Source organism: Carassius auratus, unplaced genomic scaffold (genome assembly GCF_003368295.1).
Source record: "Carassius auratus strain Wakin unplaced genomic scaffold, ASM336829v1 scaf_tig00022711, whole genome shotgun sequence".
NCBI lineage: Eukaryota > Metazoa > Chordata > Actinopteri > Cypriniformes > Cyprinidae > Carassius > Carassius auratus.
In genome coordinates, this window is record NW_020525212.1 from 35,048 (window position 1) to 57,967 (window position 22,920).

The following is a 22,920-nucleotide window of genomic DNA, read 5'->3' on the forward strand; positions in this document are numbered from 1 at the left end:
AAAATTAAAGTCCACTCATTTAATTCAACTCCTCCCTAATACTTTACAAAATGAAGCATGCATAGCCAAACAAAGAATGCATGCACATCATGTTTATTTACAATTAACTAATGCATGCTTTTCTTTAGCCTGTTGTTGTAAAAGAGTTAAGCATGTAGTCCACAAGGCTTTTGTGTTTCGAGAGAGAGAGAGAGAGATACTCACAGTCCTGGTCTGATGTCCCCTGACTCCATAGCCACGAGACCGGACTAGCTGTCTCATAGCCTGCAATACTGAATGCCCTACCATCCTGTGTGCTTACCTCTAAAACATCTTCAGTCTCTTTCTGTAGCACACTGCTCTAACCGCATCTATTAAACCTTCAAATATCTCTCTCCCCAAAGCACTCTGTCAGAGACAGCATCCCTCTCTACTGTAATCTGCCCATCAGCACAGTAACAGACAGCACTCTAACAGAGGGAGGTTTCATCAGACCCTTCCCCTCCGTCCCATTCACACACACACACACACCCCAATGGGAGATCATGGGATTATCAAGAGGGGGGCGGGTTGACACCCACTGCCATACTAAACCAGTCACCAAGACAAGCATGCAATGATTGACAGCTCACTGAACAATCAGGATGCCACATACATCTGTCAAAATCCCGCCTTCCTGCTGTCAATCAGGTCCATGACAAGTCAGAGGATAATAAAAAAAACTCATGCAAAGAGACTAAATGCTCAAAGCGTCACAAGGGAGAAACTGAGAGTGACTGAAAAGAAGATAAGAAGCTTTTACCAGAGTAGATTTGCCAAGACTATGGCTTTGATCCGAAACCTCTATAGATTGAGCTCTATAGAGAGTAACAGGCAGCTTCCACCTGCTGAATTTGATGTGTTTGTAGTGTTCTGATCACAAGCGGCCAGCCGAGATATGCATTAAGGTTTACACCTGTTCTTAACATGCACTTTACATGACAATAAAGTGCAAAAAATGTAGACATTTTTTACAAGTTGTGTCTATGCGGGAACAATGTGCAAACATTTGCACCTTTTGAGGGAACCAACCTATAGTTTACTTAACACAATATAGCTGACAGTGTTTCAGCAAAAAAAATAAATTAATAATAATAATGCACACAAAGCAGCATTGAAGATTATCATTTGATAGTATTAAAAAGTAAATTACCTGGGATTTGGAGCATTCCTGCAGCAAGAGAAAATTAAAAACACATTAATACACAATCCATGGGTTAATCTGATGACAAAATACAGTGACGCTTCACAATAGATGAAAACAAATTATTCATGATTTTATCACAATTCTTTTTCATGTTGGTTTTACTATTTTGCATGATGTCTCAAACTAATTTCCATTCTGTAAAAACAAGGTAACAAAATATTAAATGAAAAATAAATCAAACTATTGCAAATTTCTCTAATGTGACTGCACTTTAACATAATGTGATCGAAAAATTTATGTGTGAACGGACCGAGTGTTGTCCTGGAGGCAGAGGGGGCTTGCTGACTGGATAATGATCGACCGTATCAATGATAGTCTGTCGCTCTCCGCACTGGTTTATCTTCCGGAATCTTCTCCTGGACTGACGATGAGATGCTTGTCTTTGGAAATACTCATCGTTGTCATCCACGTAGTCCACCTGAGAGAGACAGATAGTGTATAACCGTATCCTCCTCTTACTGAACGAAACATGGCTTACTTCACAAATAACTCACCACAATCATCTCAGAAGCCTCGAGGACGATACACTCACAACCACGACGCAAACTACCCGCAGAACGCTTACCAAAACTGAAATAAAACCACATACATCACACAAAACACAGAACAGGACACAGAGAGGATACAATGGGGCAAACCGAATGCAATCATACCTGCTGCGGGGCAGAAACATGGATTCCTTTATAAAGACTGAGCCAGACAGCAGGATATACCAGCAGCTCCCAATGTCATCGGGACTGTAACACACACACACACACACACACACACACACACACAACACTTCTATTTTAGTCTATTCTTACTATTATAGTCTGGGTGGAGCAGTGACCTAACAACACACATGTCCCGTTCGGGAAAGGAAACTAAAGTGATGAATCGTACGAAAGTGAGTGAATGCATCTTGCTCAATTTAGTAGTTTCCAGAAGAAAGGGGCTTTCAGTACAACACACAGATAATAAGAAATGTTTTTTTCTATCATGTTGGTGTTCTATCTTTCACTTGGATGTCATAAGTTGCACGGAGTACATATAGTTGGATAAAACAAAAACTGTGTCCGTCTTCATTTCAGGCTGTAAAGCAACAAAATGTGATTATTTACCCACTGTATGAAAATAGCATAAAATGTGTTTAGACTGCGATCTACAGGATATACACTGCTGTTTAAAAGTTTAGGGTCAGTGTGCTTTTTATTGTTGTTTGCATGCTTTGTTTCCCAGATTGAAGCATGCCTGTTTGAGGAAGCGCTCGCCATGTTCGAGTGCAATACAAATTGGCGAAGGACTGTTGGTGGTCCTCGGGCATGCCATCTGAGGTTAAGACTGGTGGGTTTTAAACTATGCTGAGGAAAACCATTGTGCACAACACAACTCTCAGAGGTGAAAAGAAGCACATGCCTGGTTTTGTGTGTTTTGGAAAAGCACAGACTTTGACAGCCTAGTAAATGCAGGCATTACACCACAGTGAAATTTACTGCAGATAATGGGAGGTTACAGCTAGAAAAATGTGGGGGGAAATGGGGGAAAAGTACATAACTGATGGGGAATGTTCCAGATTTTGATGAGCTACCATGACTTCACTTTTCCATAAGAAGCGTTGCTCTGCCTATGTTACAGATTTACTTGAACTGAGAAACTTAAAGGAGACTTACAATTTAAGTTAAAGGAATGCAATGAACTTTCATAATTTCATATTTATATTTTAGACTTTTAATATGAATTGCTCTTGGTTATTTGCCTTTTCCTGTCGCCATCTCTCTTACCTCATATATAGCATAATATTTAATTTAGATAACTTCGTATTATTGTATTTAAGTATGTGGAATCATGTACTTGCATTTCTTTTTTAGTATTAATTATTTTTTTCTTATTTTTCTGTGCATGTGTGTATTTGTATAAGATGCCCTGTTTTTGTTTTTAGGCTGACTTTTTTTTTTTTACATTCTACAGTCAAGGATCTACAGATCTCAAAAAAAAAAGAAAGAAATAGCATTTTTGTCTTATTCCGGCACATTTACAGCCATGTTTATTAATGTGCATTGCCCTGTAAACAAACAGACTAAACTAGGATTTTTTTTTTGCAATGTTGCAAAAATCATTCTTGTGACTTGAGTGTGTATGTGTTTGGATACTCACTAGTATAAAACCTCATTAGCTTCATGCTGTTCATATCGAACTGTCTCACACATCAACCTACAGGTGGAATAAACAGTGTTAAGCAAAGCACATCCCTTCTATAATGTAGTAATGAAAGTCCTGACACACACACACACTGTCTCGTACCTAAGCTGGTGCTCCCTTAAATTGGACAGTGCTTCCATCCCATGGAGGTACGAGTACACGATCTGGAGATCCTGCAAAACAGAGACATAGGACGTTACGCTTGCAGAGCTACTTTACATGAATGATTACTACTGAAAACATCACATTTAGCTCTGTGCCACATGCAAACGTATGCAGTCAGCAAATGATTTCTCATTTAGCATTCCTTAAAATTATTTCATTCGGACCTTTTCCAGAGCGTAAATAATCTCATTCCAGATTTCCTACCTTTTTACACAAATTTGCTGCATTTGTCAAGCTGAACAACTCAACTAAAAATACTACAGCTATTGCAAGAAAAGAAGATAAAACTAAATACATTTGAATGTATCAATAACTAAAACTAAATGTGTTAAAGATGTTTTTTAGTTCAGTATTTTATATATTTATTTGGCTTATTCTATTTTCATTGACGAAAAAATCAATCTGTATGTAGACATGTCTCAAATTGTGTAAACATAGAAAAACTAAAAATGTGTAGTTATTTTAGAAATTTTAGGAAGGCTAAGCAACTTTTTTTTTTATTAGCAATTTATTGGGAAAAGAGGCTTGGGGGGTGGGGGTGTTTAAGGTTTTATGCCAATGTAGCAATAAATAAGAAATATTCCCCAAATTAACCTGCTCCCCCCCCCCCTCACAAGACATTTCAAACCTGCCTGTATTAACACAAAAGCACCAGTAGGAGGAGCCCCATGTAAAGGAATTTAAACACACCTTTCCCAAACACTCTGTACACATAACCCTCCTTAATCACTATCAAACTCCACCCATCCTGAGTTACGCAGTTAGCATTTAACAAGAATGGAATGTTTGCAGATACTCCATCATTCACTCCTTCACTTTCACCTCTCTTTTTTCTTCTCTACTTCTGTCATTATTCGATTACTCTTTTGATACAAGATTAAAGATAATATGGATGTGTCTCATTGACCTAGCAATTGCCTACCTCTTTGGGCATCTTATAGAAACTTGTTAGATATTCACAAATAATAATAAAAATTATATATATTTAAAGTGAGCTACCTGAAGTACATCACTTTGTGTTTATTATAGCAAATACACTCAAGTTGTTAAAGTTTGTTACTGCCACAGTAATGAAATGCTAAGTACACAACAGGACTGAGTGCTTGCAACATATTAGTTTTGTGTGTTTCTGGTCTAACAGATACTGTTCCTTAAATGAGCTTGTCTATGGATGTTTTTGTAAGCAACTATTAGACAAAATCTGGTGAGAGGAATCATGTCATGGTCAAAGATTGTTCTGTTAATGCAGTCTTACAATGAGGTAATACGATCCTATTATGCAAGGGGCATTGAGGAAGAGGAAGGAGCTACACAGCAGATATAACCACATTAAAGCTAATTTAGAAACCTTTTATTTCACACTTCTGCAGAGTGAGAAAACAGGGAGACGGAAAAACTTCAAGCCCTTGAACAAGAAATTTGAACTCATCAAAACTATTTCCATCACAGAGACTAAAACCCTGCCAAAAGAATTCATTTTTGGCACAAGTCTTATTTTTTAGCTTGATTTGCTAACATGTCAGCTTGCTTAACCCATTCTTAAAGGGCCGGTCATGCAGTCCTGTCGACACTGGTTTAGTGTCACCAACTAAGCATTTCCTGTGATTTGGTAAGATTTCAAAACTTCACTGATGTGATGAGGTCATACTGGCTGTATCCTGTGCTTATGATGGTGTGATATACATACAAAAACAAAACAAAAAACACACACAATGAGGTTTAAATATTATACATATTATATAGTTATGAGCATGACAATTTACAAGAATTACAGATATTTTACCAAAAACAACTTTTTATTATTTTTAATTCATCAAAACTCTGAAACTGCTTCCAACTAGGTTTAAATCACAGTCTCAGGAGTTTGGGTCTCACTGTATGTGTGAAGTTAAGTGTGGAGACCTTTAAAGGCCACAACATTCACACATTTATCTGTACTAGGGGTGTGCAATATCACAATTTTTGATTGTGGACGATAAAAATGTCAATCTGCAGCACACACTCTATCAGTTTCAGTTCTGATGCCTCGGTCTCAATATACTGTTCAATGCCACACACATTCAAATCAAATGTTAACTCAGCGGTAGCGTTACACTCACAGGACATTTCACTTCATAATCACAAAAGTAAATTATTTGCATATGCATGAAAGCCTTGCTGCTTAAACATTTAATTTACATGCTGTTCTGACATGCGCTTTTACACCTGAAGCATACACACACTTAAAACTAGGGCTGTGCGATATTGAAGAAACATGCGATACCTTGTTAAATAATTAGATATTTTATATGCAATATGATATTAACTTAAGTGTGTAAAATCAATTAAAATTACATTCGATTTATTATTGGAAAAGAAAGCAACACTACGGCTACTGAAAGAGACCAGAAGTGTTTTAGCATTACATAGAAAGTAATGTCACAAATCTGAAAATGTAATTTTAACATAAATGTGAGAAAACAATTAAAAAATTATGCAAAACGTTGACCTCTTGCAATGTTTTGATTTAAGTAGCCCATTATTAAAATGATTCAGATATCATATGTTGTTGCGATATGCATATCGTTGATAGCAGAAAAAAAACAAATAATAAGAAAAAAAAACACATTTATTCACTGAGGCCCAGCAACTGTTTAGTTTCCTGCATTCTTCAAACTAACTTTCATGTTCAACAGAAGAGAGAAACTCATTCAGGATTAAAACAACTTGAGAGTGAGTAAATGATGATAGGATTTTCATTTTTTGGGTGAACTATGCCTTTAATATTAATAAAACAACAAAACACAAAGAGGAAAATCACTCACTGCTCTTGACTGAAGACGTTTAATACAGTTGCTTTAATAAGAATCAATGTACAATTGATGTACATAGTGTTTTTCTTTATATTTGTTCATTCAATTTCATGAATTCTACTCCTAAAAACCAAAGCGCCGTTTGTTTGAACACTTTGGGCCTAAATATCTGCCAATCTTTTTTATTTTAGATTTTGTTACCTTGTAAGGCATCGTTTTTAAAAATATGTTTGAATCATGATAAAATCACAAATCGTAATTTTCCTGGAACAAAATTGTGATATATTTTTGCCATATCGCCCACCCCTAATCTGTCCCATCAGCCCTCCACAGTAAACTCTCTCAAACGGGACATCAGAGGAGTCATCATTTCCTTCTCTCCTCCCTGACATTCCAACAACCTTTCTCATGATCTCTGACGCCCCTCTGACCCATCCATAGCTCTCATTTACACTTACTACAGTCAAATGAAACTAAATTCAAACTGCCCAATGGGGTCCAGTCAGGGGCGTCGTGCTGTGGCCTGCAATTGGTTGATTTGAGTAGAAGGGAAGAAATGTTTATTCTTGGACGATGGCATTTCCTCTTTGAGAGACAGACACGCACACAGAGTTCTGATTACGGCAACGGACTGAGACCACCGAGTCAAGAGACCAAGGTCACATTTCAGTTGGTTGTAGAAGACCTGGCCACTCAATTAAATGAATTACATCTAGAACATATTTACTTGCACACATGTTGGCATGTCCCTTCAGGGTAATTATATTGGTGTAAAGAAATTGCAGTTACTCTGCAGTAAAATACCAACAAATAAAATAATAACTGCATTGTTTACTTCCATTCTATTAAAGTCTGGCATCAGAAGTTTCAAATCAGTAAACTAGCCCAATATGATCTCGGACTAAATCTGAAAATCATCCCATTGCAAACAGGGCTTTCTCACTTTTAGACAACTCAATTGCTAAATGTTTTCCAATAGTTTAGGATGATTGGATCATTCAAATTCAAATTAAAAAAAATAAATTATTCAGACCAATCTAGTTTAATAATTTACTGAATGAAAATCAATTTTCCTTACAAACAGCACATTTCTCATTACATTTTTAATTACTTTAATTTAATTTACTCATTAACTTGTAAGCAAATTTCACTCTGCTCAACAACAATACTGAGTTGACAGAATATTAACAGCTACAAAAACGTTCAACATTTTACACAAATATTTTATTTACATATGTGAATTCCAGGCCTCGAAAAAAAAAGTAAAACTCCCTGACTGTGGGAACACTCGAGCACGATTCATTTGGGAAACACCGCTTCCTTCGGTTTTCTGTTTGCATTATGCGCCAACTTCCTTTTTGTTTATTTTCAAATTCAAAAGCAAAGTCGTTAACTTTCAATTCTTCAGGAACCTCCAGAGATTCCGTTCTCTTCGGAGCCCTAAAATCGGTTGGCATCTTGGCAGACTTTTGCACCCCTCCCTCTCCATCCTAAAACTGATATAGCCAAATGACTGCTACTATACACAAACAAACATTTGAAGACATCAGTGTCAGTACCTGTTTTAGCAGACACCTTTAATGAAGTTCTCAGTATCTACTGTAAAAAAATGTGCCAATGTTCCTCTACATGAATTAGTGTACAGGTTTTTCTTTACACTCTTTCCTATAAGAATAAACACACAGCCGCCTCAAAATCAAACAAGCCGACACAAGCTGCAGAGAAAGAAACTTTCCACCCACTTCCCTTTCAGTTCTCACAGCTGTTTATTAGTAAACCATGCGAGCAATTAGAAATAGCAATGAGTCACGAAGCTCACACATTAGCAGTGAACATTATTACATTGACACCATTACTGATACACTACAAACACATTATTACCTCAAACCTAAACTGCCTTATACCATGGAAAAGTACAAAAAAGCACACGGAAGAAACATTTAACATGCACACCATGGCTCTTTGAGATATTTTGGAGTATAATCTATGATCCTGAATGGCATTTAAGAAAGTAGCAAGGTAAATTTAGAAAGTGCCAAACATTACAGCCACAGCACTTTTCATGCAGGGACAATAATTTACAACGTTTAGATCTTTAAGAAGGGATTTAATGATGCACCCCGAGCTGGGTGGAAGTCAATATAAATGTGACAATTCAAGTCGGATTAGATGTTTATACAAGCAAAAAAAAATTGTATTGTGAATAATATTGCATCATGTTACATCCTTAATCATTTGTAACATTTAATAACGAAGATCTGTCATCAATGAAGAGCAGTACATTCTCAGCGATGCATGAAATGTTCTGTTCTAATTCTGGTCCTCTTTTATATCACAGGCAAACTTTGTGGTAGTCTAGAGTAAGTCTTTTCTGTAGTCCAAAACAAAGGGTGTTGAGTTCTCTGATGACACAACACGTCCATGTGAACAACTTGTTTACAACATGATCCTGTACTTTTCCTATTAAGCGAACTGACAACCCTCTTCAAGTTGTTCTCCTAAGAAAGATCCTGTGAAGGTGTAAAGTGAAAAAGTACAAATGAAAACTAGAAAGCTAACGGCTGCCCAGCATCTGTGTTTGTGTGGTTTCTGAGTTTCACAGCACGGTCTGTGTAAAGCATGAACCCCCCCGCCCAACCCGGTGTATCGGTGACCGTGTTAGCAGGTGGGAAAAACCATTATACCCAGATGGGGAAGGATTTAAGAGCAACACCACAACTGAGAAACGAGCGCGGCTAAATTGAGCAAAACATTGTCTGAGCTACGGTTCAGATGGTGAATAGGCCATTGTCATCGCGACAAACATCCATATGCATCCTGTACACACATAAATGTTAAAAAAAACCTATCGTCCTACATGAATGCAGATTCTGACCTCTGACCCTGAATTACTCACATTCCAGTTAGTCCACTAAAAGCACACGGACACTGTGTAACTAGACGGTTTATGCTGTGGACCTGTGTTACAGGGATGCTCGTTCATTCAAATTCTAAACAGAACAGATCTTATTTGCTCTTGTACATAATATGCATGTACTTATTTATTTTAAAAACTCTCTTCTATTGTAGCTTAACTTGCAAAGACAATTCTACGCAGCAACAGATTGATTCCTCAATAAGAGCAAACATTTGATTTGTTAACCATCTCAACCAGCCCGAGTGCAACAGAAATTGCACTTAAAGGGATAGTTCACCCCAAAATGAGAATTAGACTATGGAGAAGTATTATTATGGATGGTTGTAGTTTTTTAGGCTTCAAAATCAGGGGCACCATTTACTGCCATTATACAGCTTGGAAGAACCAGGACATATATGGATAATGTCAGATACACCTAGGATGCCTTGAGGGTGAATAAACCATGGGATAATTTTCATTTTTGGGTGAACTATCCTTTTAATGACCCTGGAATAACTTTGATTCCATGTAAACATCCACCAGCAGGCAATGCTGCTCTGGTTCATGTCTTTCCATAACAATCAAGAACTCCTTAAAGCTATCAGACTCCAGAGAGGAGACACACTCACACCAACAGCACTTTTACAGAAACAGACAGTCTTTGCATAAGTGTTCTACCATTAAACCACAAGAGAAAGCAGAAAGATTACATCAAGTCCACTTAAACTCAAGACAGTCTTTTCAAATGTTTTTCTTATGAGAACAAAGCATTGTCTTGAGTCACCATTCCTCTGGAAAAATCTCAAAATATCCCACAGACTTACAGTGAGGGCTTGGCATTCCAGAACTGAAGTAATGAAAGCATTCCTGCTGTTAGCCCACTATTAAATTTGACTAAGCATGCATTTACAGAAAGGCTTGAGTTCAGTGATGATGCAGAAGAGGAGGTCCATTATCAGCACTGATTAATGCACAGGGTTGAGGAGAACATGACAGGAGGAGAGGAAAAGCTGACAAGACATTATTATCATTACAGTAATGTGTCAATGCACTTTAATCACTTTAATAAAGAGAAAGAGGAACAGAAAAACATCCTTCACACGCTCAACTGGGATAAAAACGGAAACAACATTTACTAAAAATACTCCAATACAAGTTTCACCGCTGACCTTAATGATGATGTCAGCAAAGTTCTGGGAAAATAATGAATGGATTCACAGCTGAGAATTAGGCCTCGGTTTCTGTGAGGTGTACGAAAGAAAAAATAATTACAAACAAAAATATAAAAAATGTAACTAAGTTGGCAGCTACAGCAGGTTTATTTACATGTAAGAAATATCACAGAAATCGAATAATCAAGTGTACAATTAAAACACGGCATAGTCTTTACTGTATGAATCAAACAGGAGTTGATTCTTATGAATTAAGAAAACTCGTGCATGTCAAGAATTTGCGATTGCATGCTTTGTGCACATACTTTATTTACATGCATATTAGAAACACATTCACACATTATAAAAAACTAGTTAAACAACACTAACATAAATAGTAACTAGGCATTATCTTTTTATTAACAATAACTAGCGATAGCCATAAATAATAAGTATTTGGTGGGTTATCAAGATCAGCTGGTCTTTAAATAGTCTTGTGGTATTATGTGCAATAGATAACGGTCAAGAATTGTTTTTTGTTCCATTTAAATCTCAAACAACATGTGCTTCTGCATTTCTCTAAAAGCCCTTTCAGGAGGTCTCGCTCACTAATGAAATTACACAAATATAAGCAGGAGGGAAGGAAACGAAACCATTGTTATGAAACGGCAGGGATAATGCATTTCGGAAGAACGTGAATCAGATCCAAAGTCCATTATTTCACACAATGCCAAAGTAAAGTTAGACCATATTAACATTGTTCTTCTGCTCTACAGATCCCAACGTCACAGCTTTTTACTACAAAATGTTATATTTTGTGATCTAAATCTTTAAATAGACAGAGTATGCCTGTGATCATTGGAGAGCTCAATTTTCAAATCCTTCTTGCTGTCCTAACATCGCCTGAAATCCGAGCAGATGGTTCTTCTTGAGATTTGATGTACGTTTCAGCAAGCTCAAAATGTTTACCAAACCCTGGCAAACAGACGTCCCATATTAAGTCATCATGCAGATGAAACATGACACTTTTATGCCTTGGAGGAAAAAAATATGAGATCTGTATGTGTGGGTGGCATAAATGTCAAAAAAAATTCTGCATGGCACAGTTTTTGGTAAATGGAAATTTAATGTCATTATGGCACACGGGTAACTTTTCAGAAGATAGGGTATCAAAATCATTTTCGGATTTATTTGTTCAGCATTGGTGTAAATACTCAACATGTGATCTTCTGGAGCTTGTACAGAATTAACTTCATGTTCAATATAAGCCAAGAGACTTTAGATGACATTTAAAATGCTGGCAAGTATGTGAATTAGCAAATATTAAAATCAAACATCATATTGACCAAAAAAAAAAAAAAAAAAAAACCTGCTGAGCTGGATAACTTCAGCTTTTACAAGTCATCTAAACAAATATTGACACAAATGTAGACCTAAATAAAACCATCATTTGAGTTATAAATGTATAATATATATTATGTACAAATCATTGGATGTTTATAAAGAGTTTTGCTTTTTATATTTTAAAATTTACAATGAGGAACAGGGTATGGGAAATGTAAATATTATATAATAAATATTATAATTGTGAACTTTTGCTCAAATTAATAGTACTCTTGTCAGATTATATTCAGCCTGAGATTTGTACCTTTGAACCCTCTGCTCTTAAATGTTTTCATGAAAATATTAACAATAATAAATAAGTCAACCAAAATCTGTTAGTCGCACTCTAGTCTGATTTAAGAGTTACAACAGATTTAGTCTTAACACCAACACCAAAACAGGAATTTTAGAATAAATCTAGTGGCTAGATTTCAACCTCAGTCGAGTTGTTTTCGCTTTTCTGTTTCTCTCTCTTGTTCCCTCTTCCTCTCTTTCTTCTGCTCCTCTCTTATCTCAGTACATCTCATTCTTCTGCTCTTTTCCTGTTGATCTCAGCAGCCAGCACACCATGACGAGACTCATTACATCGGGAAGTGACACCTTAAACTCGAAAGCCTGTGTTGTACACACACTTGCTCTAATATGACTGTGCTCAAGGACATAAAATATAATGACTTGCTGGGGAACACAGACAACTGGTCACATACAGTAACTAAGAAGAGAATAGAGTCGCAGGAGACGGCAAAGCTTTAATATCCAGATGCGTTTACAAATGGAGAAGAGCAAACGACACACAAACACACTTCCTTACACACACACACACACAGACATGAGAATGTTGTGCACAGACACAATTGAAAGCATGGTTCAGTGCAGCTTTCCGCTCTCATTGTGGGCACCTGGTATCTTAACCATGTATGAAACTGAATGAGCATGTGAAATATAGAGAGTGCAGGAAGAGAGAAAAAAAGAGATTGAGATAAGATATAAACACAAGGCAATTGATTATAGTGTGAGTTAGGGGAAGAATGACATTCTTGTTATTGTCAGTTATTTGACATGCATTATATATCTCAGAAACATAAGTACACTGATTTCATTTGGCGTGTTTTTATCTTGCAAGTAAGAAAGTGTTAAAACCTCTTACTCAAAGTGTGATTAAAGATTTATTTGAATCGGCACAAATATACTGTGCTGCACAGAAGGAGTGGGAATATTTCTGCATCTGACTCTAATAGCATGACGAATACATTGACCTGTGCGACAGTTTCACAAACATCTGAGGCCCTGACCATAAACCAACTGCAGCTTGCCTACATGATGGCATCTGTGCAACTGCTTACAGTAAACGATCAAAAAGAAACAGGAAAATGGCAAAACAATATTAAAAAATTGCCTATTCCTGTCCTTTCTCCAACCACTGCATCTCTCTCTTTACTACTTGACAAGACTCTTAGTTTCAGTGGACTAGACTAATACTGCTAATTTATTATTGAGCTGACACTTACTCGAAGTGACAGTCACAAAACACCTTTTACCGAAATCTGGGCATTTCCAGTTCCAACCTTCAGCAGATTTAAATATACAACAACCCCTTTTGGTTACTTCCCCAGATTTCTAACTAACAGTTTGCAGTCAGAGACAATGCAATTACTTAATTATGCAAAAGCTAGTACACAACGTCAAAGCTGCAATAATGTGTTCAGAAGGCGTTAGTGCGTAGCTCTTCATTTATTTCACACCGGCCCAACAGTGAGTGGCTTTTAGGTTTCTCTCAGCTTGAGACTCCTGGAAGTCAGACATCCTGATCCCTAATCCTTTCTTGGATTTATTTAGTGGTGTACCTGAACACATCACACTCAGAAGTGTACAAACAAACTGTGAATTCCTTTAAGGAAGTGCTTTAATTCGTCATGGCTGCACAAAGAGGCCCAGATCTGAATGGCCTACACTACATTCCTCACATTCTTTTGATTCATTACATTTCTGGGCTTGAAGCTCACGACCCAAAAGTCCCACACACACAACTCAAATGTAGTTTTAAGCGGCCACAGACAAGAGGCTCAGTGTGCTCAGACATCCATACGTTGCTGGGACTCTTAATGAGCTTGTGGTCTGGGGTAAATGCTGCGGAGACATTTGTTTATTTCAGATGGTTTAAATAAAGACAGTCTGGACTGAAGGGCAAGGTGAGGAAACGCTCCCTTCTGACCGATGAGTAATAATACGTGTCTAGAAACAACGTCCTTCCAACTCTAATGAGTGTCTACTCTATATTAAGCAACGCTTTAAAAAAAACCCTGTGGGATCTGATTACGGGATCTGATTATGTGGAACAAAATAGCAACTTGATCAACTGAATAATAAAGGGACACCACATTCCCCTCCAAAAAAATAGTCAAACTGGAGCTGGGGCCTTTAAACAAGGTCTAAATGAAACAATGTATTCAATTCCACTATTAGAAGGTGACAGTGTTTTATTTAGATGTTTGTAAGTCAACTATCCAAATGAAACTATTTCAAGCTGATTTAAAATGTTTAAATGAAACAAGCTAAACTGTGTCCTTGTGTTGTATATAAACTGTTGTATTAACTGTATGTGGTTTCTAGTTGCACAATCTGATTGACTGAGATAACTTAAATTGTAACAGTTTAACATTTTAAGTCAGCTTGAGTTACATAACACGTTTTCTACTGGGGAAAACTTTTCTAGTTGTATACATTGTATCATTCAGCCTGTCCACAGTCTCTCAGAACTGCTACAGTGTAGCAACCAAACTAAAGAAACAATCACAAACGCACAAGCTGACTCGAAATCGAGTGTGCTCCCTATCTAGGCAGCATTACTGCAGTGGTCTGGTCTCTCACCTGTTGCGTTCTCTCGACAGGATTCTTGACGATCGCGTGACGGAAACTATTGTCCACATATGACGCCATTCTGTCCGCGTGCATTCACATGCAACAAAAGATCTCCTTTAGTAAACCTCGAGCATTGCTTCTAACGCTTCCGAGTCCTTGGTTTAAGCAGAGCCTTAATCTGTAAAACCCCATGCGTTCCTCAAAGTCAAAAATGTCCCAAAAGAGGGCCAGTTTCCGAGCCCCGGGCTGGAGTTGTTTTCAATCCTCGGGTAACAGTAACGTTAGATCCTGGCAGTCGGGTACAGAGCAAAATATATAACGTTACACCGTCAAACGTTAATGGCATTCAATAATATATTGCTAAAGAGCGCGTAAAGATTATAGGGTAACAGAATCACGTTTTGGCGAGTAACATCATTGAAACAGATATAGACGTCTATAAAGGTCTGCGCATTGGCTTGTGTCTGATTGGAGGTTCACGGTTCTCCGTTGTTTCGGGGTGGCTGTTCATCACTCCGTGAGTCTCTTGAGTCTCTTCAGTCGCGGCGAAAGCGAAAGCCGACACTAAGTGTCCGATAATCCAAGTTAAAGTAGTTTAACTAAATTACGTGCGTCCATAGCGACTGCGCAGCGGATACCGGACAGACGGACGGACGGGCGGGGTGAAACTGGACCGATGACATCGCCGTGATTCACAAGAGTTGAATATAGATATTAAACAGCCGGATTCTGGCGCCTCCAGTGGACAGCAAGTTCTGCCAAACTTTGAGTCAGAGCTGTTACAGTGGAGCGGCGACCAGTGGAAAACAACGCGCTTTACAAACCCAGAAAATGTCCCTAAAACATTTTAAACTCTTAAATGTTTTTACTTTTGTATAAAAAATAATTAAATATAATTTATTATATTATAATAAATGTTTCGTTTATGAGAAGTACCCAAGTAGAGTACGCATGCGCAGTTACTTTCCACTGACACTGCGCTGCACGTGTTCTTCATTTTTGGTTGATATAATCCATGTGGAAATGTATAATTTCCATGTCATTTTTTTATTTTCCTTACAGTTTCATTTAGATTTCTAGTTCCAATAACTAGGTTGGTAAAATAAATGTATTTTAAAGTTTAGAATCAGACAGCCTTTGGAGAGTGGCTGGGTATTACTCTAAAGCACCCCTTAGTGTCCAATCTTTTCAAATAAGGTCCAACATGATGAGATGCACATGAAACATGTAGAAACTTTGGGCACAACTATGGGGCACCATTGTGCCAGAGCAAGCATCACAACAGAGGAACCTCAAGGTTAATTGAGGTAAATGTGTGCAAATCTATAGGGTCCCATGCTTTATGTTGCCTGGGCCCCCCAAATTACTAAATCCGCCCCTGTGCTCAGGACAGTTGATGGGCTACTGCTGCGCGTCTTCATCAAAACGTATTATTTGCTTTTTTACATTGAGTTTTAATGTTATTATTTATGTGTGTGTTGTACCAGCTGACATATTTGTCCACTACTGAAAACGACCAGCAGGTGGCGCTAGATCACTATGTATTTTTGTGATTTCGTGTTAACATAATTTATAATTTATAACATAGGTTCGTGAGCTCATGATAGAAATGCAACTGGCAAATTAAATTAAACAAAAAACACTTTTATATTAGTAAAAAATATTAATATAATAATGCAGAAAATAAAACGGTATATTTTTTACTCTGATCTTTGAAGCACTAAATTTATTAGGCTAATTATTAAGTTTATTTATGGAAATTCTCAGGATGCAGCCTACATTTTACATAATTCACATATTTTAGATTGGGGTTCAGCTGATAAATATGGAAACATCAGGAGGAAATCTCTCCTGTGCAGGACCATATTTACAGTGTTTGTACAGTTTTATTTATGGACCAATGTCTTCCCAGAAGTGAGCTAAATCTAAAATCTCCCTTTGGGACATCCATGAACGTCCTCAGTTAGATAAAACAATCCACAAATAAATCATAAATAAAGTTTATAGGGGTTAAAGTTATGTTTAGTCCATAGTAAATATCATTATCTTAATTTAAAAACAATAAATATGTCCACATTTAGATAAGTGGAATTAACGTGTGTGTGTGTGTGTGTGTGTGTGTTTACGTTTGGCCATCCTCGTGAGGTCCGAATTCTTTAAAATGTCCTCACAAATAGTGAAATATTTCAAAAACTGATTTGTCTTGTTCTTGTTCTCTATTTTTTGATAGACTCACAAAATCACTTTTGTTTCATATTTAATCATTACAACTGGTTTAGGATTTGTTTTAAGGTTTAACAAACCTATCACTGAATTGTGTCCTCTATAAAATAGTGAAACCCTTGTGTGTGTGTGCGTGTGTGTGTGTGCGTGTGTGTGTGTGTGTGTGTGTGGTATTCCCTAAGTCAAGGGGCCAAATGTCCCCACAATTTTTTCCTTGTGGGGACTTTAGTGCAGATTAATTGCTTGGAAAGGAGCACTAGTTATATAGCCTTAATGGGCCTTGTTTCAGTCATTATTTCATATTCATCTTGTTGTCTAAGAAGAGAAACAGAAAATGTGAGCGAGGTTGACAATCGGTATGTATTGAACCATGGGTTAACTGTATTGTTGCATCCCTATTAAAAACCATTACACCTATTGAAGTTCACCATAAAACATGAAAACCAGTGTGTGTTTGTGTGTCACCATCTATTAGAAAATATCATTAAAATTAAAAGAAAGCATTAAAATGGGTTATCAAAGGATCACCCTAATCATTTTCAGCAAAATAACAAATCCTCATTGTGTCTTAATAAAGTGATACAGTATTTATCCAAGCATGCACCCAGGCAAATAAATAAATCCCACATAACACACGCCTACAGAGATGTGATGAAATGCATCAATTTAAGTGAATATAAACAGGGTATTTTAAAGCATTCAGACCATAGATACTGAGATTGAAAAGAGGACTTGTGTAAATCACGAGGTCACTGATATATCTGTAATGAAAGAGCTGGGAAGGATCAGATACACAAAGAGAAAGAGCAAGCGTTTGGTGAACGGAGTGTGTGATATGGGTGTTGGGGGGGGGCAGAAATTCTTCCGCTTGTGTAACAGTCCTGTATAAGAGAAACAAGGGCCACTAACATGTTTGTACAAAGAAAAGGAAACTATTTGAGGATGGGTGTTAGAAGTATGAGACTAAGACCAAGTGTGTCGGTGTTCTGTTTCCTTTGCAACAAAGAACTTCATGAAATTATTGCTGCTTTATCTACCTAATCTATATGGTCAGATGGTTAAAGCTACATAATGAAAACATGGGTGTGTGTGGGTATATGAGGAATCGGTGTGAAATTATAGGTGCTTGTTTGATTTATGGATGCTTTTGTATGCTTACTCTACATGTGTTATTCTGAACCTTTATTCATCCTGTAATTTACATCCACAATCAAAACGTAACAACATACAAAATATAATTTCATCATCCTGTAAAAGCAAACACTTCACCCACCTACTTGTGTTTTTGTCCTATGCAAATATTGACCGTGAGTATGATTTAAAAAGTGGCTTGGTTCCTTCATTGTTATTCGGAGCTGCTCTCTGATTTAATTGAGGTAACGATGGAAGAATGATTGCTATGGGGAAAACCAAACGTTTGATGAAGGATCCAGAATTCATTTCAGAAAGACATCTATCTTAAATGAATCTGTTCTTACAGTAATTACTGTTTGGCGTGTGTGTGTTTGTGTGTCGCCTGTTGTTCAACAGCTGTTGTCTAATTGCATCGGTCAGCACTGCTTGAGAAAACACACACACAAACAGGCAACTGTAAAATCTCCAAACAGACTGACACACAATGCCATCAATCGTATATGACTCCTATTACACACAGCACAACCAGAAGGATGTGGAAACCTGAATGTGTGTTCCAAACCTGCATGTCTTTCTTTCTTCTGCGAAACAAAAAATAACTAACAATACTGAGACATTTTTCAGAATAAATCCGTATATACCACTCACTAAAATTTGAGCTTTACGCCTCAAGTAATGAACAAGTTGTAATAGAAGAATTTCTAAAAGTAATTTTTAATATTTTTAATCGATATATTTCATACATTTGGTGATATTTTTTTTTGCAGTATTTTTTTATTATACAGTTTGATTCTTTTTTTTTTAGTTTGCGTTTTTAGTACATACCCTAAATAAAATATAGATATAAAATATATTTTTTCCCCCAACCTTTAGTTTCAATCATCAATAATTTTATATACATTTAGTCACCACTAGAGTTTCTCTGAAAGCCAAATCTGTCAATTTAAATCAGTTTGTTCACTTACTTTTGTTTATGTGGTGTAGATAAATGCACACATTTTAGTACATAAATGACATTTGTTCAATAATATGTAAGACTTTTCTTTTTATCTTTGGACACTTGACATCCTCTTAGAAGGATTTAATTCATATCATGTTTGATGTTCAAGAGCAGCTGAGCTGATAGTATATGAAAATAATGAGCTGGGTCTGTATTTTGGGCAGCACTTCAAAGCTTGTGAAAAACTGTCTCCCCATTTGTGTCTTCCTCACAGAACCTTATTAAACATGCAATATGCTCAACCTTCTTTCTGCTGCTTCAGACAGTTCAAAATCCATATCCATTTATATAAACAATATCCATTTATAACCTGTTCAGTCAAAGGGCCAAAGACAAAAAGTATATCCCCACATTTGCAAGAAGAATCAGCAGACAATAAAATGGGGATATATATATATATATATATATATATATATATATATATATATATATATATATATATATATCAAGTTTAACATTTAAATAAAAATAAAATAATTAGCTCATTGCATAAAAAAGATCAAAGGATTATCCCATAAATGTTGCAACTTGCAATAAATCAAAAGCTTTTTTTGTTGACTACACTGAATGAATTACTAATTAGTAATTAGAATTTGGCGCAGACTTTGGCATACAAAAATAAAATTTTGTGATACAAAAAAACAAAAGAAAAGCTGTATTAGGCATAATAAAGGGCTTAGTGTGATATCATCATTAGCTGATATACAGACAAACAGAACAAGACTCTGATAGAGTCTAAATAATTTGCTTAATACTAAAACTGGGTCACAGCACAAGCATGTAAGGTCAGATTTGTATGTAAGATAATGCATTTAGATATTAAACATGATTAAGTACATTTTAACCATGTAAGTACAACTTTATGCAGCAGCATTATAAAACATTTGGGTCTAAGAATTTTCCTTAAGATTAAGAACAACACACTTTATCATACCTCCTGACATGCACCCCCCCCCCCACACACACACACACACAGGAAACACTCTCAGTTCAGAAGCATTGAGGAGTAAATCAGATTCCCATAGAAAACCAGTTTAGTAATTCTCTTTAGACGTTACCGATTCTACATGCACCAAATAAACACACATTTCATTGTTCATCTCTAAGTATGTTTCAGTCAGTTAATGTCTCTTTCATTAATTGGTAATTCTTCAAAATATGCATATTTTGGACCCGTGAATATTTAGAAAATAAACTTTCTTAAAACACAGCCAAGATTGTCCATAACAATGTCAAGTCAAGTCAAGTTTTGATTTAAAATATTCTTTTCACAAGTTACATTTCTCTCTCTCTCTCTCTCTCTCTCTCTCTCTCTCTCTCTCTCTCTCTCTCTCTTTCTTTCTTTCTTTTCACATCTTAAATATGTTTGGTACAGGTAACCAAGTTTGCTAACTTTATATTATGCAAATTTTAAAACTTTAGTAGTTGCAAAACTGTTGTCATGGTGGAAAAACATCCATACTGTAAAAATGTGATGTTTTGATTATCAAGTGTAATGATATTATTTAACTTATTGTATGAATTTTAATATTTTTAAGATTGGAAATCTGAGTCATGGACAAAAACAACAAATAGGCATTCGTAGCAAACATAAATGATGATGGCATGGTAAATACTTTCCACTACAGTTATAATGTGACCGTCATGTAAGAAATGATAAAAAGCACACTGAAATGCATTTCTAAAGTTTTTTTAAAGCTACAACATTACAAATGTTATATTTAAAGAAAAAAGTAACTGTATATGTGACGTTTATACCTCTGCACTTTTTATGTTCATTTTTATGAGTATTTTCAGTCGAAAAGCAACCAACAACGAAGCTTAAATGATACAAGCCATTCTTTTCCACTTTGAAACATGTCAAAATGAAGCTTTTGAGCATTTGGAAGGAGACTTTTTCTCTCTTTCGTTGCCAGTCATAATCAAAGAAACTGTGGCAGAAACAGTAGGAGCCATCATTAGAGCAAGTGCTTTAACACAACAGACGTAACACAAATAATGAGAACGCCTGCATTGCTGCAATTTGTTCTCTTCCCTTTTGCACAATTGAAGCTATTTCTTACCTCATCCACATCTTACAACCAAGATGTTTTAATGATATTTTGTGGAAGTGGATGAATAAAGGTCCTCTAGACTGCTGCTGCTGTAAGAGCGTAGTCATATTAGTCCATCATTATTAACCGAAGAGATTAGAAACCATCTTAATGAATTGAGCTCATAATGGAGAGGACAGAGAGAGGAACATATTGAGGCAAGGAAATTCAGTATCCTAAGAGACATCTTATTTTTTCTTGGTTTGCTCAGTTTCGCTTCTGGTTTGAATGTGTTGATATTGTGTGTATGCATGTGTGTGTTACCCTCATTCATCTAAGGAAGCCTTATGATGTGCTTTAAATGTTTGTGTCTGTAAATAAGGCACACAGTATGTGGGTCATTCCTGCTATGTAGTACATTTTCAAAATTTTTAAATATAAAAATCACGGTAGTTTTTTTTCTTTTCTAATTTCTAGCATGAAAGCTGTCAGTTTATTTTAAAAATCCTTACCTTTCTTTTTCACCACTCTCCAATTTACACATTTATATTGTCATTAGACAATATTAGAAATAGATTTCATGAATTGGAAGTGGAAGTCCTGACTGTCCGGTGTAGTTTTCTGATGTCTGATTTGGTTGCTGTGCCAAACCAAACAGTTACAGATGAATAAAAGACAGACTCAATGACGACTGTCTCCATCCTTGATGAGGCCGATGAGTGTAGTGGGGTCTTTAGAGGTGCAGTCATTTGTGTAGAGGGACAAGAGAAATGGGAAGAGAACACATCCCTGGGGGGCACCAGTACTGATGGCGAGGGTCCTGGATGTGAGTTTCCCCAGCTTCACTAGCTGCTGCCTGTCTGTCAGGAAGCTGGTTATCTACTGACAGATGGTAGGTATGGAGAGCTGTGCCAGTTTTCCTGAGAGAAAGTCAGGCATCATGGTATTGAAGGCCAAACTGAAGTCCTCAAATAAGATCTTTGCATAATTCCCAGATCTGCCGAGGTGTTGCAGAATGTAATGCAGTCCCATATTTGCTCTGTACACAAACTGAAGAGGATCCAGCAAATTTCCAGTTATATCCTTCAGGTAGGCTAGGACCAGTCTTTCAAATTACTTAATGACCACAGACGTGAGAGCAACAGGTCTGTATTCATTAAGTCCAGTGATTTGCATTTTTTGGGGGACCGGGATGATTGTAGAGCATTTGAATCAGCAGGGAACTTCACGCGGCTCCACGGATCTTAGATTACTGGATCTTAGATACTGTCATCTATAGTGTACTCCAAGACCCGGACAACACTCTCTGAGATTATGCTCAGCTGGTTTAGATAATATGTAGAAAGCAAGGATTACTTATATTAACAACTAAAAGCCTCTATGAACTGTGGAGGCCCCCAGGGCTCGGTCCTCGGACCTTTTCTGTTTGATTCTGCTACTACTATAATCCCCCACCCCCCCAGAAAAAAATAAAAATAAAAATAAAATATATATATATATATATATATATATATATATATATATATATATATATTCTTACCAAAGCTATATTGAATACACACATAGCTCTATCACCAAGCCATTACATTGCCACAGACTCTCTATGCAAGTGCATGTATCCAAACAAGACCTAGACAAACTAATTCAGATGTCATATGTTACAAAACTATTTTTTTCTTGCATGTGCCTGTCTGAGATAGTAAGCTTTATATCTTTGTCAGATCCTCTTTTATCTGATTTGATTTACAATATGCATATTCCAGTTAAGTCTGTATCTGCTGTTGTGCAAATAATAATAAAAATAAATACATAAAACAGGATTAAATGAGAGTGTGTGTTATTTTCACGTGCTGGTGTGCAAAACAAAGTGCATGACAAAGG

General features: G+C 36.6%; 1 protein-coding gene across 5 annotated transcripts in view; it reads right to left on the minus strand.

Annotated features, from left to right (window-relative positions):
* Nucleotides 1-15,355, minus strand: part of LOC113077504 (rap guanine nucleotide exchange factor 2-like) — a 32,291-nt gene extending 16,936 nt beyond the window's left edge. For all 5 annotated transcript variants that reach the window (XM_026249870.1, XM_026249869.1, XM_026249867.1 and 2 more), the window contains exons 1-7: nucleotides 14,659-15,355; nucleotides 3,506-3,576; nucleotides 3,359-3,415; nucleotides 1,879-1,962; nucleotides 1,720-1,795; nucleotides 1,476-1,643; nucleotides 1,172-1,189 (exon numbers count right to left, since the gene is read on the minus strand). In XM_026249870.1, the coding sequence (XP_026105655.1) occupies nucleotides 1,172-1,189; nucleotides 1,476-1,643; nucleotides 1,720-1,795; nucleotides 1,879-1,962; nucleotides 3,359-3,415; nucleotides 3,506-3,576; nucleotides 14,659-14,742 (558 nt within the window). In that variant the 5' untranslated portion in view covers nucleotides 14,743-15,355. The remainder of the gene's footprint in view (nucleotides 1-1,171; nucleotides 1,190-1,475; nucleotides 1,644-1,719; nucleotides 1,796-1,878; nucleotides 1,963-3,358; nucleotides 3,416-3,505; nucleotides 3,577-14,658) is intronic.
* Nucleotides 15,356-22,920: the final 7,565 nt, after the last annotated feature.